This window comes from Sorex araneus, chromosome 3, assembly GCF_027595985.1.
Source record: "Sorex araneus isolate mSorAra2 chromosome 3, mSorAra2.pri, whole genome shotgun sequence".
Lineage (NCBI taxonomy): Eukaryota > Metazoa > Chordata > Mammalia > Eulipotyphla > Soricidae > Sorex > Sorex araneus.
This window is the reverse complement of record NC_073304.1, coordinates 236,079,896-236,092,099: the sequence shown is the minus strand read 5'-3', so window position 1 is coordinate 236,092,099 and position 12,204 is coordinate 236,079,896. Positions and strand designations below refer to the sequence as shown.

Below are 12,204 nucleotides of genomic sequence, written 5' to 3'. Positions count from 1 at the left end.
ACTGCTGAGCACTGAGCACAGAGCCAAGAGTAGGCGCTGAGCACTGCTGGGTGAGGGACCGGGGTCCCCCTGCATGCCCCACTGCCAGCGTCACTCGGGAAATGGTCTGGGGACCCAGGACCAAGGCTGCTGTGTGCTGGGGGGGTCACGCAGCCTCTGTCTGGGGAGTGGGGGTCCTTCCTGCCCCAGCCCCCCCAGCTCTGGTGCAGCGAGGGAATGGCGGGGAGCAGTGGTGGGGGTCAGGGGTCCCCGGCCAGCTGCCGAACCCATGAGACCCGGGAGCAGGTGGCAGGACCCCAGTGGGGCCAGGACAGACCTGTCCCACCACTGGGGGCTGGGGGCCGCCAGCCCGGGGCCCCGGAAACTTCTGGTGACTGTCCTGGCGGGAGCTCTGGGGGCAATCAGCCCCTGAGGACTGGCTGCCCCAGGCCCCCATCCCCTCGGGCAGGCCTGGGAGGGGAATCTGGGGCGTCAGCGGTGGGGGGGGTGCCTGGCGAGCAGCCTCGGGTCTATCCACGGCGGCGCCCGCCGCTGACCCACTTTGTGGGGAGCCGGGTGTGCGTGGGGCGCGCCCTGAATGCACAATCAGGGGGAGGAGCCCACGGGAGGCCTTTATTAGAAAGAAGGGGGGTTTCTTAGGACCGCCGTGGGGGAGGGGCATGCAGGCGGGGGGGGGGGGTCGCGGGAGGGGGTGGGGACTCCCGGCCAGGCAGCCCGCGGGGACCCGTCTCCTTCCATGAGCTGTGGGGGCCCGGCCCAGGCTGCAGTTTTCCGGTCCCTTCCCTACTGTCTTTCCCTTCCCTTTCTTTCTCTTTTCCCTCTTTTGGGCCACACCTGGCAGTGCTCAGGCCTTACTCCTGGCTTTGTGCTCAGGGATCGATCCTGGTGGGGTTCAGAGGACCACACGGGGAGCTGGGGATCGAACCCGGGCTGGCCGCGTGCAGGGCAAGTGCCCTCTCCGCTGTACTGTCGCTCTGGCCTTCTCGTGGAACATTCTGGAGCACAGGCTCAGCGGAAATGCGGCTGCCACTCCACGGAACATGTGTCCCCTGGAGGATGGAGGCAGGCGACCGGGAGGGGCCACAGCGTGGAGGCCACAGCGTCCCCGCCCAGGACACAGGTCACTGTGAATGAGGGGTCACCCAGGGCAGCCTCGGGAAAGGAGCCCAGAGGGTGGGGGGCATCTCTCTCCTCGTGAAGATTCTAACTGAGGGGCCGAGAGACAGGACAGTGCAGTGGGTAGGGCATTTGCCTTGCACGGGGCCAACCTGGGTTCAATTCCCAGCACCCGCTACGGTCCCCCAGCACCGCCAGGAGTAAGCCATCTCCTCGCCCCGCCTCTCTCTTGGGTTTGGGCCGTACTGGGGTGCTCAGCAGCTGCTCCTGGCTCTGTGCTCAGGTTTAACCCCTGGTGGGTCTGGGGGATCACACAGTGCTGGGGATGGGGCTGGGGTGCTAAGGCCAGCGCCTCCGTGAGCCCCTGCACCTTCTCTATTTGCTGCTGTTTGGGGGGGCTCACCTGGCAGCACTGGGATGAAGCCCCAGCCTCCCGCCCGCGCCCCCTCCCTGTGGTGACTGCGCTGCTCACAGAGGGACTCGTCACTCAGGCATGGGTGTCCCGGAAGCCATTAAGTGTCATTATCCAGGCAGCCGGCCCTGGCGGCTGGCCCCAGATCCGTGTCGCAGCCTGGAGCCCGCACCGCGCCCCCCCTCCCCCGCTCCTGCTCCAAAGGTCAGTGCTGACGCGGGGGTCAAGGCCTGGGCAGGGGGCCTGGGGGCTGGGAGCAGGGGGAGCATTTCCCCCAAAAAACTGCCTCACTGGGGCCAGCGCGTAGGACAGCGGGCTGGCCTGGGTCCAATCCCCGGCATCCCCTAGGGTGCCCCGAGCACAGTCAGGAGTGATCCTGAGCACGGAGTCAGGAGTCAGCCCCGAGCACTGCTGGGTGTGGCCAACAAACCAAACAAACACAAACACAAACACGGCTGGGCCCGCGGCCACCACCTCTCCTTCCCGCTCTCTCCCGGGCGCGGTGGGCATTCGGGTGGGGCGGGATGGGGGCACTGCAGCCTGGGGCGAGGATGGTCACAGCAGCGAGAGCGGACACGGCGCAGCGACTGTCCCCTCTGCCCCTCTGGGCTGGCTGCGGTAGGGCAGTCCAGGGCCCAGAGTTCAGCCCCCGGCCGACTCCATCCGGCTCTCAGGCCCTTCTAAGGAGGGACCCGCGCAGGGCGGTGACCGGGGTTCGGGTACCCCTAAGCCCCGCAGCTGGGGGCACCTACCCAAGTGTGCTCATAGCACAGGCCAGCCTGCAGGGGGCGCTGGCGGACACTCCCGTTTCCACCCGCCTAGAAGCCCCAGCCCTGCGCTGGAGGGTCTCGCTGGGACCCTCCCACACGGAGGGGCCAGGATGGCTGGCGTAATGCCGAGGGTCGGCGAGGAAGGACGAGCCCCCAAGTCCTGACGGGGTCAGTGCAGCGGGTCAGAGGCTGGGGAAGCGGGACAGAAGGAGCCCCAACCTCGGGTCCTCTGGCCCCTGTGCAGGGGGGCGGGCGGGCTGGCGCTGTGAGCCTCTCCCCCGCAGGAGCTCAGTGTTCTTGGGTCTCACCAGGCCCAGGGGGCGGCGGAGAGCCCCCAGTACAGCCCTGCTGGTGGGGGCGAGAGGCCCATGAGGCGGGTATGACTGAGGGTGCAGACCCCTGACCCCCAGGGCTCTACGGCCCACCTGCCTGGGGGTGTCCTTTGAGGGGTCCGTGTGCCCCCAGTATGGCCCTGGCAGTGCCGCCCTGCCCCCCCCCCGCAGCCCCCCACGGGGAAGGGGCGGGACTCACCGAGCCAGCGCATCAGCGAGGTCAGGATCTGCAGGTACTTGGTCTTCTGGACATCGAAGAAGGTGAAGGGGCCCAGCAGGAGCACGAAGACGGCCTGGGGGAGAGCGGGAGTCACCTCTGCCCTGAGGCCACTTGCTAGAGGCCTCCCAGCCCCTCCCCCCAATGGGGTGGGGGCCCCCAGATGGCCAGAGGGGGAGGGTCCCAGAGACACACCAAAGAAACTTGGGCAGGTAATGGGGAGAGGACACAGGCGGGGGGGGGGGGGGGTGCGGGTACACTGGGAACTCAAAGCCGAGGGGAGGCTCAGAGGGGGCCAGTGGCAATGGGGTGGGGGGCTTACATCCAGACCACCGGGCACGGAGAGGTCAGGAGGGGGCCCGGCCTGCAGGCCCTGGGCGTGTTTCCTTGCTGGAGAACACGGAGAGCTAATGTTTAATTTCTTTTTTCTTTTTATTATTTTTTTTTGCTTTTTGGGTCACACCTGGTGATGCACAGGGGTCACTCCTGGCTCATGCACTCAGGAATCACCCCTGGCCATGCTCAGGGGACCCTATGGGATGCTGGGAATCGAACCCGGGTAGGCCGCGTGCAAGGCAAACACCCTCCCTGCTGTGCTCTTGCTCCAGCCCCCTAATGTTTAATTTCTTAAAAAAAAAAAAAAAATTCAAGCCCCAGCTAGGGAAATGGGTTGGTGGGGAAGCGAGCGCTCCCTGCAGCACGGAGCCGGGGTGGCTGGCGTGCAGGGGGGGCGGGGGGAGAGGCAGGGCTCCGGGAGGGAACTGGAAGCTGGCGAGGGAGCCGCGCGCAGCTGGGTGGAGGGGCGGGTGGCGCCTTTTCCAATCTGCCACTCGGAAGCGGCAGAGGCGCGACTTATGCGACTTATTAACATTTACGCGGAGCCCGGGCAGGGGCGCAGCGGCGGGGAGGGGGCTGGGCCCCTCCGCCTCGCAGCTGCTCGGCCCGCCCCCGCTCTTTCAGGCGGGGTGTGGAGAAGCTGTGACCTCTTATCCGAGTCCATTATCGCGGCCGGGGAGAGTGAGTGACAGGCGGCTCGAGTGCCGCTTGCGGAAAAGGCACTAATTAGCCGGCTGGAGCCACCCGGCAGCGCCGGGGCGGGCGCGCGCGCGCACGGAGGCTTCTGGAAGGAGCCAGGCCGCGGAGCCCTGGCCGGGATCCCCCTCCTTGGGCCTGGGGCACAGGACCCCTGGCCCCAGCCGTCTGCAGGCAGCCCAGCCGCGGGGGAGGATGCCCTCCCGGGGAGAAACTTTCCACTGACGAATTTCTTGTTGAAGGAAGAGAGTGATGTGCTGTCAAGGGCAGGGCCAGCCACTGGCCACGGGGGACCCAGCGGGAACTGGGCTCCAGGCTGGGAGCGCTCACCTCTGACCCTGTGCAGGATGCCGCCCCCCCATCCCGCCGGGGCTCATTTTGGGCAGATGGTCAGGACTCAAGACTGCTTTTATTTCTTATATTCTGGTATTTTGGGCCACACGCGGCGGTGCTCAGGGATGACTCCTGGTGGCCTCCCGGGACCTTATGTAGTGCCGGGGATCAAACCTGCGTCAACTGCGTGCCAGACAAGTGTCTCCTGCCCCGTGTGCCCTTGAGCCGGCAGTCAGAGAGGGGTGTGCAACGGGGGAGGTTCCACCCGGAACCAGCCCCAGAGAAGGTGAGATCTTGGCCAAGGGGGCTTCGGGCCCACCCAGCACTGCCACCAGCCCTGTGCCCGCTGGCACTCGCCTCGGAGGGGCCAGGCTGGCACGGGGCACAGGCTGGGCTAATTAGGAACAGGTGTCCTTGGCACATGAGTCAGAGCCAGACATGCTGGGGACGCACGCGTGTGCTCCGGGTCGGCGGGGAGGACACGGGGCGGGGAGCAAGGCGGCCTGGGGTCCCTCTGCGTTCACCTCGGCCAGCTGCTGGCCGGTCCAGCCTGGCCCTGCGCTCTCCCCGCCCCCTTCGAGGGCCTGCAGCGAGCCAGGAGCCCGGCTGTCCTCTTGGGCCCTCCCGTCTGGCCCGGATGACGTTACAAATGAGCTGACGGAGCCACTCCCCAGCCCCCAAATGCCATTGACGGTTCCGGAGGCTCAAGGACGCTCCTTACCCTTACGACGGAGGGCGGGGGCAGGCGAGGCAGAGACGGTGAAAGCTCGAGGCCATCTCGGGGAAAGTCGGAGAAACTCCGCCAAGTCTCCCCTCCCCAGCTGAACCTGAGAGCCCCGGGGGCCCAGTGGGGGTTCCAGGGTGGTCCTATCTCTAGGGTGCTGCTGGCCAGGTCTTGGGCATCCCAACGGGCTCCTCCTGTCTCTGGCTTGGCACCAGCCCTGTTCTCACGTCAACCCTCCACCTCTCGTCCCCCCATTCCCAGGAGGCTGGGGGTGGGTTCCTGCAGGTTCTAATGCGCCCCTCTGTGCCCACCGTGGCCTGGGCAGCCCGGTGCACCCCAAACATCGCTCCAACATCCTGCTCTGGTAGAGAGGGGCTCGGGGGGCCCCCTCCCGTTTCTCAGTGGCCCAGGTCCAGCACGGAGAGAAGCCCCCCCAGACAGTACGTCAGGGAGGCAAGTCGGGGCTGCCTCGCCTGCGGGCCCCAAGTTGGGTGCGTGAGAGCAGAGGGCGTGAGCGGGCAGAGGGACCCGCGTCAGTCCCCCGCGGCCCAGGCTGGCTCTGCCCAGCTGCCGGGCCCCTGGCTGGGCTGCCAGCCCGAGTACAAAGGAACATCTCAGAGACAGGCCGGGCACCAGCTCGCTATGTTTTCATCCCCCGGCACCGAGCACGGCTCCTGCCTCAGGTAAGGATCTCGGCGCCGCAAAGCCTCTCCTTTTTTCTTGGTCGAGCACGTTGGGAATTACTATTTGTGCATCAAAGGAGAAATGCTTTGGCCTCCTTTGAACTGTTGCTTTCATGAAGTTTCCCTTCCCGGGCGGCTGGCCTGGGTCAGGAGTGGGGGATTGTGGGGCGCGGCTGAGGTCGGCTCCTCCTGGCGCCCTTAAACTTGACTAAGACCAGCGTTTCTCTCCTCTGGCTTCCCGGCATTCACCACGGTGAAGGGGTGGGGGCCCAGCCCGACCAACAGAGACTGATCACCCCGCCAGCCGCCTCTGCCGGACCCCACCGAGAAGGGGCTTCAGCCCCGGTGGGCTGGGGCCATTCTGAGAACTAATTTTTTGTTTGTTTGTTTTTATTATTTTTTATTTTTTTTTTCTTTCTGAGTCACACCCGGCGATGCACAGGGGTTACTCCTGGTTCTACACTCAGGAATTACTCCTGGCGGTGTTCAGGGGACCATATGGGATGCTGGGAATTGAACCTGGGTCGGCCACGTGCAAGGCAAATGCCCTCCCCGCTGTGGTATCGCTCCAGCCCCCTGAGAACTATTTTTTAAATTTTCATCGATTTTTGTTTCAGGGGGCCCATATGGTCCCCCTGAGCCCCTCCAGAAGTGATCCCTGGGTGCAGAGCCAGGAATAAGCCCTGAGCCCCACCGGGTGTGGCCCCCAAATAAACAAAAGGTTAGTGGGGGCAAGGGGTGTGGGGTGCAGGGGGACTCCACACCCCAACTCCCTGTGGGTTCACCGCCGTGCTCACCTGCCGGAGGGGGGCAGGCTGCCCGGGGCACCCCGTGACACTGGCCCGTCATCCTGCCTCCACACCCCAACTCTCCAGCTCTCACCACGAAGGTACTGAGGGGGTGGGTGATGTCTGGTGGGGCCCCAAGACAGCAGGGGAGAAGCGACACAGGGAATGCAAGCAGTTTGGGGCCCCACCCCCCGCATGCCCCACGGGCTGGGGGGGTCTGTGACAGGCTGCAAAATGGGCTTGCTGGGTGATACTGAGCCCTGGATGGGGTGCTGAGGCTAAAGGGGGGGCACCGGGAGGCGGGGCCAGGGTGCTGCCGGAAGCCGGGAGCAATGCACGGAAAGACCCAGGCCCGTAGGCGTCCACTAGCACCGAGCTGAGGGAGCACTGGGCCTGCAGGTTGCTGAGAGGCCCCACCCCCTGCACCCCTCCCTGGCTCAGGCTGCCTCAAGGTCAAGCACGGTGGGAGGGGCGGGCGGAGACAGGCCATCAGCCCGGAGACGGCCCTGGACGGAGACAGGCCATCAGGCCGGAGACAGCCCCGGACGGAGACAGGCCATCAGCCCGGAGACGGCCCTGGACGGCAGTGGGACTCCCCGAGCGCTCGGCCTGAAAGTCAGGAAGCCCGGGACGCTGGCAGCTGACGCGCCCCAGGGACCCCGCCCCTTTGCTCTGGGCACCCCCCCCAGAAGGAGGGAGAGAGACTCTTCACTAGTGACCCAGTTTGTCAGTGAGCCGGGCCCCTCCTGAGCCCACAGGCGGGACAGGGTGCCGGGGTCACCCCAGGCGGCTCCCTGGGCCCACTCCTGCCCTTCCAGGACACGGTCCCCAGGGCCCAGCCTCCGGAAGCCGGACAAGTGCCTGCACTGGTCCCGGTACTGAGCCGAGTTTGGGGGTCCCTCCCAAGGGGGCGCTGTGGCTGCTCCCACCAGAAGCTCCCTGCACCCCGCACCCCACATTCCCCCACACCCCAGCCCCCGGCTGCCCCCTCCCCCTGGGCTCTGCCCTTCTCAACCTGGAGGCACAGCTGCTCAGCCCCCTTCTGCGGGGGGCGGGGGGGCTGCGTGGCACCTGGAGGCGGCGCGGTGGGGGGGACCCTATTCAAAATGCACCTCGTCCCGCTCCGCTCCTCCGAGGCCTCCCTGGCTCATGCTAATTAATCAGATGCCAGCATTAACAGTCGCTGACGGAGCCTCTGCCGGCTCGGGGCTCAGTGCTCCCCGGCCCGCCCCCGCCCTGGGCCAGCCCGGCCCGGAGAGGGACGTGCCCACTTCCCTGCTCTGTGCCGCTGGGAGGAGCGGGGAGGACTCTGGGGGGGATTTCAGAGCGAGCACTTTGGCGAGCGACGGGAACCCTGCCAGGGCGCAGGCTCGGCTCCCCAGACACCCCGGGCAAGCCGGCGGGCGTGGATGGGCAGGGGGCACCTGCGGTTTCTGCCCTTAGCCAGAACATTCCACCACCACCCCCCCACCCCGGGGGCGCTATGGGACAGCGGGGAGGGCGGCTCCCGGCATGGTTCCATGAGCCCACCAGAGGATAGTCAGGAATAAGCCCTGGCCAGCGGCCCCCCCACCCCGTTACTTACTTTGTCTGCTGCTAAGACCCCCCAGGAAGCACAGCACCTAACACACCTCACTTCAGCCCATCTGAGCTCTGGGGGAGATGAAGCAGAAGCGGAAGAAGTTGCTGCGCTGACTTCAGCAAGCTTCAAGGATACAAAGTCTCCAGGTGTTACCCAATACACTGGACAGCTGCAGCGCGAGAACTGACCACCCGGGGCTACCAGAAAAGCCTCTGAACGAGAAGCCGCCGTTTGCTCAGGGCTCAGGGCTGGCGGGACAGCCCAGCAGAGAGGGCACTCGCCGTGTGTGCAGCAGACCCAGGGTCCATCCCTGGCACCCCAGCTAGTCAGCCCGCCAGGAGCGATCCCTGAGCACAGAGCCACGAGGAAGCCCTGAGCACTGCTGGGTGTGGCCCAAATGCTCCCCCGACTCACACACGGTGGGAAGCAAACAAATCCACCTTGGACAAGTGTCTTAACCTCTGTACTCTCTCTCTGACCGGAAAAAACAAGTTTTTACAGCAAAATAGTTGTAGTCGAGACACTGTGGGTTCCCGTCTCCATCCCCTCCCCAACAACGCACGCGGCTATTTCTGCTTCTGTGCCCAGCATGGGAGGATGGAAAGCGAAGAAGACGCAGCGTGGGGGAGGGGGGCACACATGGTATGGGGGGGGGCTGGAGCAGCCTCTGGAGGGGCTGGGCTGAAGAGCCAGCTGTGGGGAGGAAGGAGACGGGGCAGGACCATCCCGGAGCAGGTCCAGGTTTATCCCGGGGCCCGGGGCCGAGGTTCACGGTGTGCCTGGGAACCATCGGTGGGACATGGGGATGAAAACGGTCCTGAAAAAGCACAGCACAGAAGGCGGCTGCGGGGGAGCGCTCCCCACCGAGACCTATTTGGAAGGTTCCCAGCCCCGCGGTGCGCGCGAGCCCGCGTTTGGCCATGCACGCGCTCTGCTCGCAACGGCAAACGGCCCCAAGCCTGCCCGTCTCTACAGGGACCCGCTGAACTTCCTTTGTTCCTTTTATTTTTCCTGGCCACTCCCAGTGATGCTCAGGGCTTACTCCTGGCAGGGCTCAGGGGACCATCTGGGGTGCCGGGGATGGAACGGGGATCAGCAGCGTGCAAGGTAAGCGCCCTACTGGGGGTCCTATCGCCTCCCAGATGGACCGCTGCGCCCCCCCCCCCCCGCCCGCGCGCACGCGGACACCTCCCTTCATTACGCAAAGGGCTTCTGGAAATTCTATTTATAAACTCTGACTTTTCGCAGGGCGCCCTTGGATACACTCGGGAGCGGCCTGCTGCGGGGGCCCCCTGCAAAAGGGAGATATGATCTGGACATGCAGAGCCCGGGGCTGGCCACCACACTGGCCGTCTGAGCGGGATGAAGGGCTGAGCACGCTGGGCGGTGTGCGTGAGTGGGAGCGTGCGTGCGCGTGCCAGCGGGGGCCGTGCGCGTGCGCAGGGCTGTGCGCGTGCGTGCTAGCGTGGGGCATGCGTGCACGGGGCTGTGCGTGTGCGTGCGCGGGGCTGTGTGCGCGCATGCCAGCGTGGAGCGTGCGTGGGGCTGTGCGCGTGCGTGCTGGCGTGCGTGTGCCTAAGTGCGGGCGGGTGAGCAACGGCGTGCATGCTACTCTGTGTGTGCCTGTGTGACTGTGTGGGGTGTGCATGCATGTGTGTGACTGACTGCATGCGTGATCCTCTGTGTGCGCGTGGCAGTGTGTGGTGTGCAGGCATGCGTGACTGCGTGCGTGGGTGTGCGTGCCCTGGGCCAAGGTTCTGCACACGTCTCTGCACACGTCTCATTCCAGTGCTCTTCCCGGGGAGCCGCACGGTGGGGGCGCAGGAGGGATGAAAAAGCCTCGGGCGCTGCTATCCTCTCCCCTAGCACCCTGGTGCAGCGGCCCCTCGGTCAAGGGCTATCCCTGAGCATGGACTCGTTACTATCTAGAACATTCTACCAGGGACAGTGGCCCGGTGAAAAGGGGCGTCTGGCATTGCTCAGGTTCAGGAGCCCAAACCCAGCATGGCCGTGACGCTGGAAGCCCATGGGCAGCTTCGTGGCCTCGGGGACCAGCTGCTGACACCCCTCCCTCTTCTGAGGGGTCCGGCCCCCATTCCCGGGCGTCTGTGCAGGTGGGGCTGGAGTGGCAGGCACGGGCTGGCCGGGGAGGATGCGGCGTGATGGAGAGCCGACTCAACGCCGCTGACAGAACCCGTGTCCCTCGGAGCTGCATTAAAAATAAAAACAGCCTCTCCACGAGCCCGAGCTGGGAGCGTGAGGCAAGCAGCGGCCGGCGGGAGGGGCGGGGCCGGCAGACAGTGGCCGCCGGGGCCCAGGGTGGCCTCTACCAAAGACAGCAGCAGCGGTGAGGGGCGCAGCTCCTGGGGGGCCCTAGCCGGAGTCCCCCCTCCCCCGCCAAGCTGGTGGGAGTACGGGGAATTTCATTTAGAAGCGGGTGGGCAGCGGGGCGATGGGGCCGCCCTGCCTCCAGACCGCGGCGCCCGGAGGGACGCGCAGGGGAAGGAAGCGGCTGTCCTGGCCCGTTGCTGGTTTCCTTGAAAGAGGGAACATCCGCGCAGGCGCAGTGATCATTCCCTCACTGGCAGACTGGCGGCTTCTGCCCAGGGAGCCCCACATCCTGGGCGCAGGGGCAGGGGGAGCACTGCACCCCGAGTCAGGAGACCCCCCCCAGGTTCATGCTGAAGCCTTGCAGACCGTCACCCGGCCAGGACCCTGTGGCCCCTTTCTCCCGGGTGAGTGGGGGGACTGGGCCATTCCCAACAAAAGGGAACTTTCTGAGTCTTCAGGACCGAGGATGCGGCACTGAGAGGCAGCACTGTGGGGGGCGTCCCCTGGCCGTGCTGGGAAGGGGTGCTTGGCCGTCCCAGGCAGCCGGGATGTCGGACGCTCCCTTCACCCCCCACCCCCGCCCAAGCACACGCCCAGAGCAGCGTGAATGTCCGCTGTCCCCCACCCACTAGTGCTGGGGGGGACCAGGTGGTGCCCCAGAGACGAGCAGCCATGTCCCCGGGTGCCCCCGGCGCTGCGCACTGCCACCCTGCCTGTGCCCGGACTTGTTGCCCGCTCTCGGCTCTCACCCCTCACGCGTCCTCCTGGCCACTTCCTGCCCCAGAATCCGAGAGGATAAATATGCAAGTGATGGCAGGGCTGACCCACTTATTAGCAGATGCCACAGCCCCGGGGCACAGCGGCTGAGGCTGAGAGAACAGAGACAGCGCAGGGACAAGGGACTCGTCCTTGAGAAGGCGGCGCTGCGAGAAGTCCCCTTCACTGTCCAGGAGCTGGGGGGGGGGGGAATGGGGGAGGAGGGCTGGAGACGGCAAATCCATCAGGCACCACAAAGAGGCGCAGACCCAACTCCCGCCCCCAGACTCTGTCCTTGGCAGCCCCTGCAAACGTCGAGCATCAAACACGGAAGACAAAGGACCAGGCGTGTGCACCCCCTCCTCTCCATGCGCCCCAAGCCCGAGCCCTGTCCACAGGTCTAGGATAGTGCTGCCTGTGCCGGAAAGCCCCGCCCCGCACTTGAGAAGCCCCGCCCCCATCTGAGAGCCCCGCCCCACACCTGAGAAGCTCCGCCCACATCTGAGAGCCACGCCCCTGTCTGTTTCCCCTCCGTACAGAGGACTATAGCTGATGGACTATGTAACAGGTAGCCGGGACAGTGAACCAGGGAAGGAGCAGGTTGCGGGCATTAGGGTTACCCACACAAAAGCCTTAAGAGGAAGGGCCCTTCCCAGCTTGGCATGCCCCCCTGCACCCTTCCCCTGCACCTCACTTCACCCCACCCCCTTTGTTTTGTCCCAGGCAGCCCACGAGGTCCCCCCACTCAGCACCGCCTGCTTGTCTCTGCATGGCCATGCCTGCTGGACCATGGGGACGGGGGCACCAGGCTCCTGAGAAGGGTGATGAGGAGCTCTGGGGAGTCCCACTGCCCCCTCCCCAAGCTCCAGCACCCTCGGATCGGCTTTTGGGGGGAACCTTCCATTTGGCCAGGGGTCTCCACTGCGTCCGTCAATGACACAAATGACAAACTCTGTCCATCCCCTGCCAGAGTCCTTAGAGGTGCCGCAGCCCCCAGGTGAGGCCCTGCTGGCTGAGAGTGTGGGAGGGACTCAGCCGGCGGAACCTTCTGGGTGCTGGCGGGGAGGCACGGGGTGCTGAGAAGACGCAGCCCCGTGCTCGTGAGGACGGAGAGGGGCAGTGACAGGA

The 12,204-nt window shown here is 65.8% G+C and overlaps 1 protein-coding gene across 1 annotated transcript in view; it reads right to left on the bottom strand.

The window, feature by feature from the left end:
• The window catches only part of TMEM104 (transmembrane protein 104), a 35,308-nt gene that overhangs the window by 5,112 nt on the left and 17,992 nt on the right, over positions 1–12,204 (bottom strand). The window contains exon 9 of the mRNA XM_004615734.2: positions 2,830–2,923. Coding sequence (XP_004615791.1) covers positions 2,830–2,923 — 94 coding nt within the window. The remainder of the gene's footprint in view (positions 1–2,829; positions 2,924–12,204) is intronic.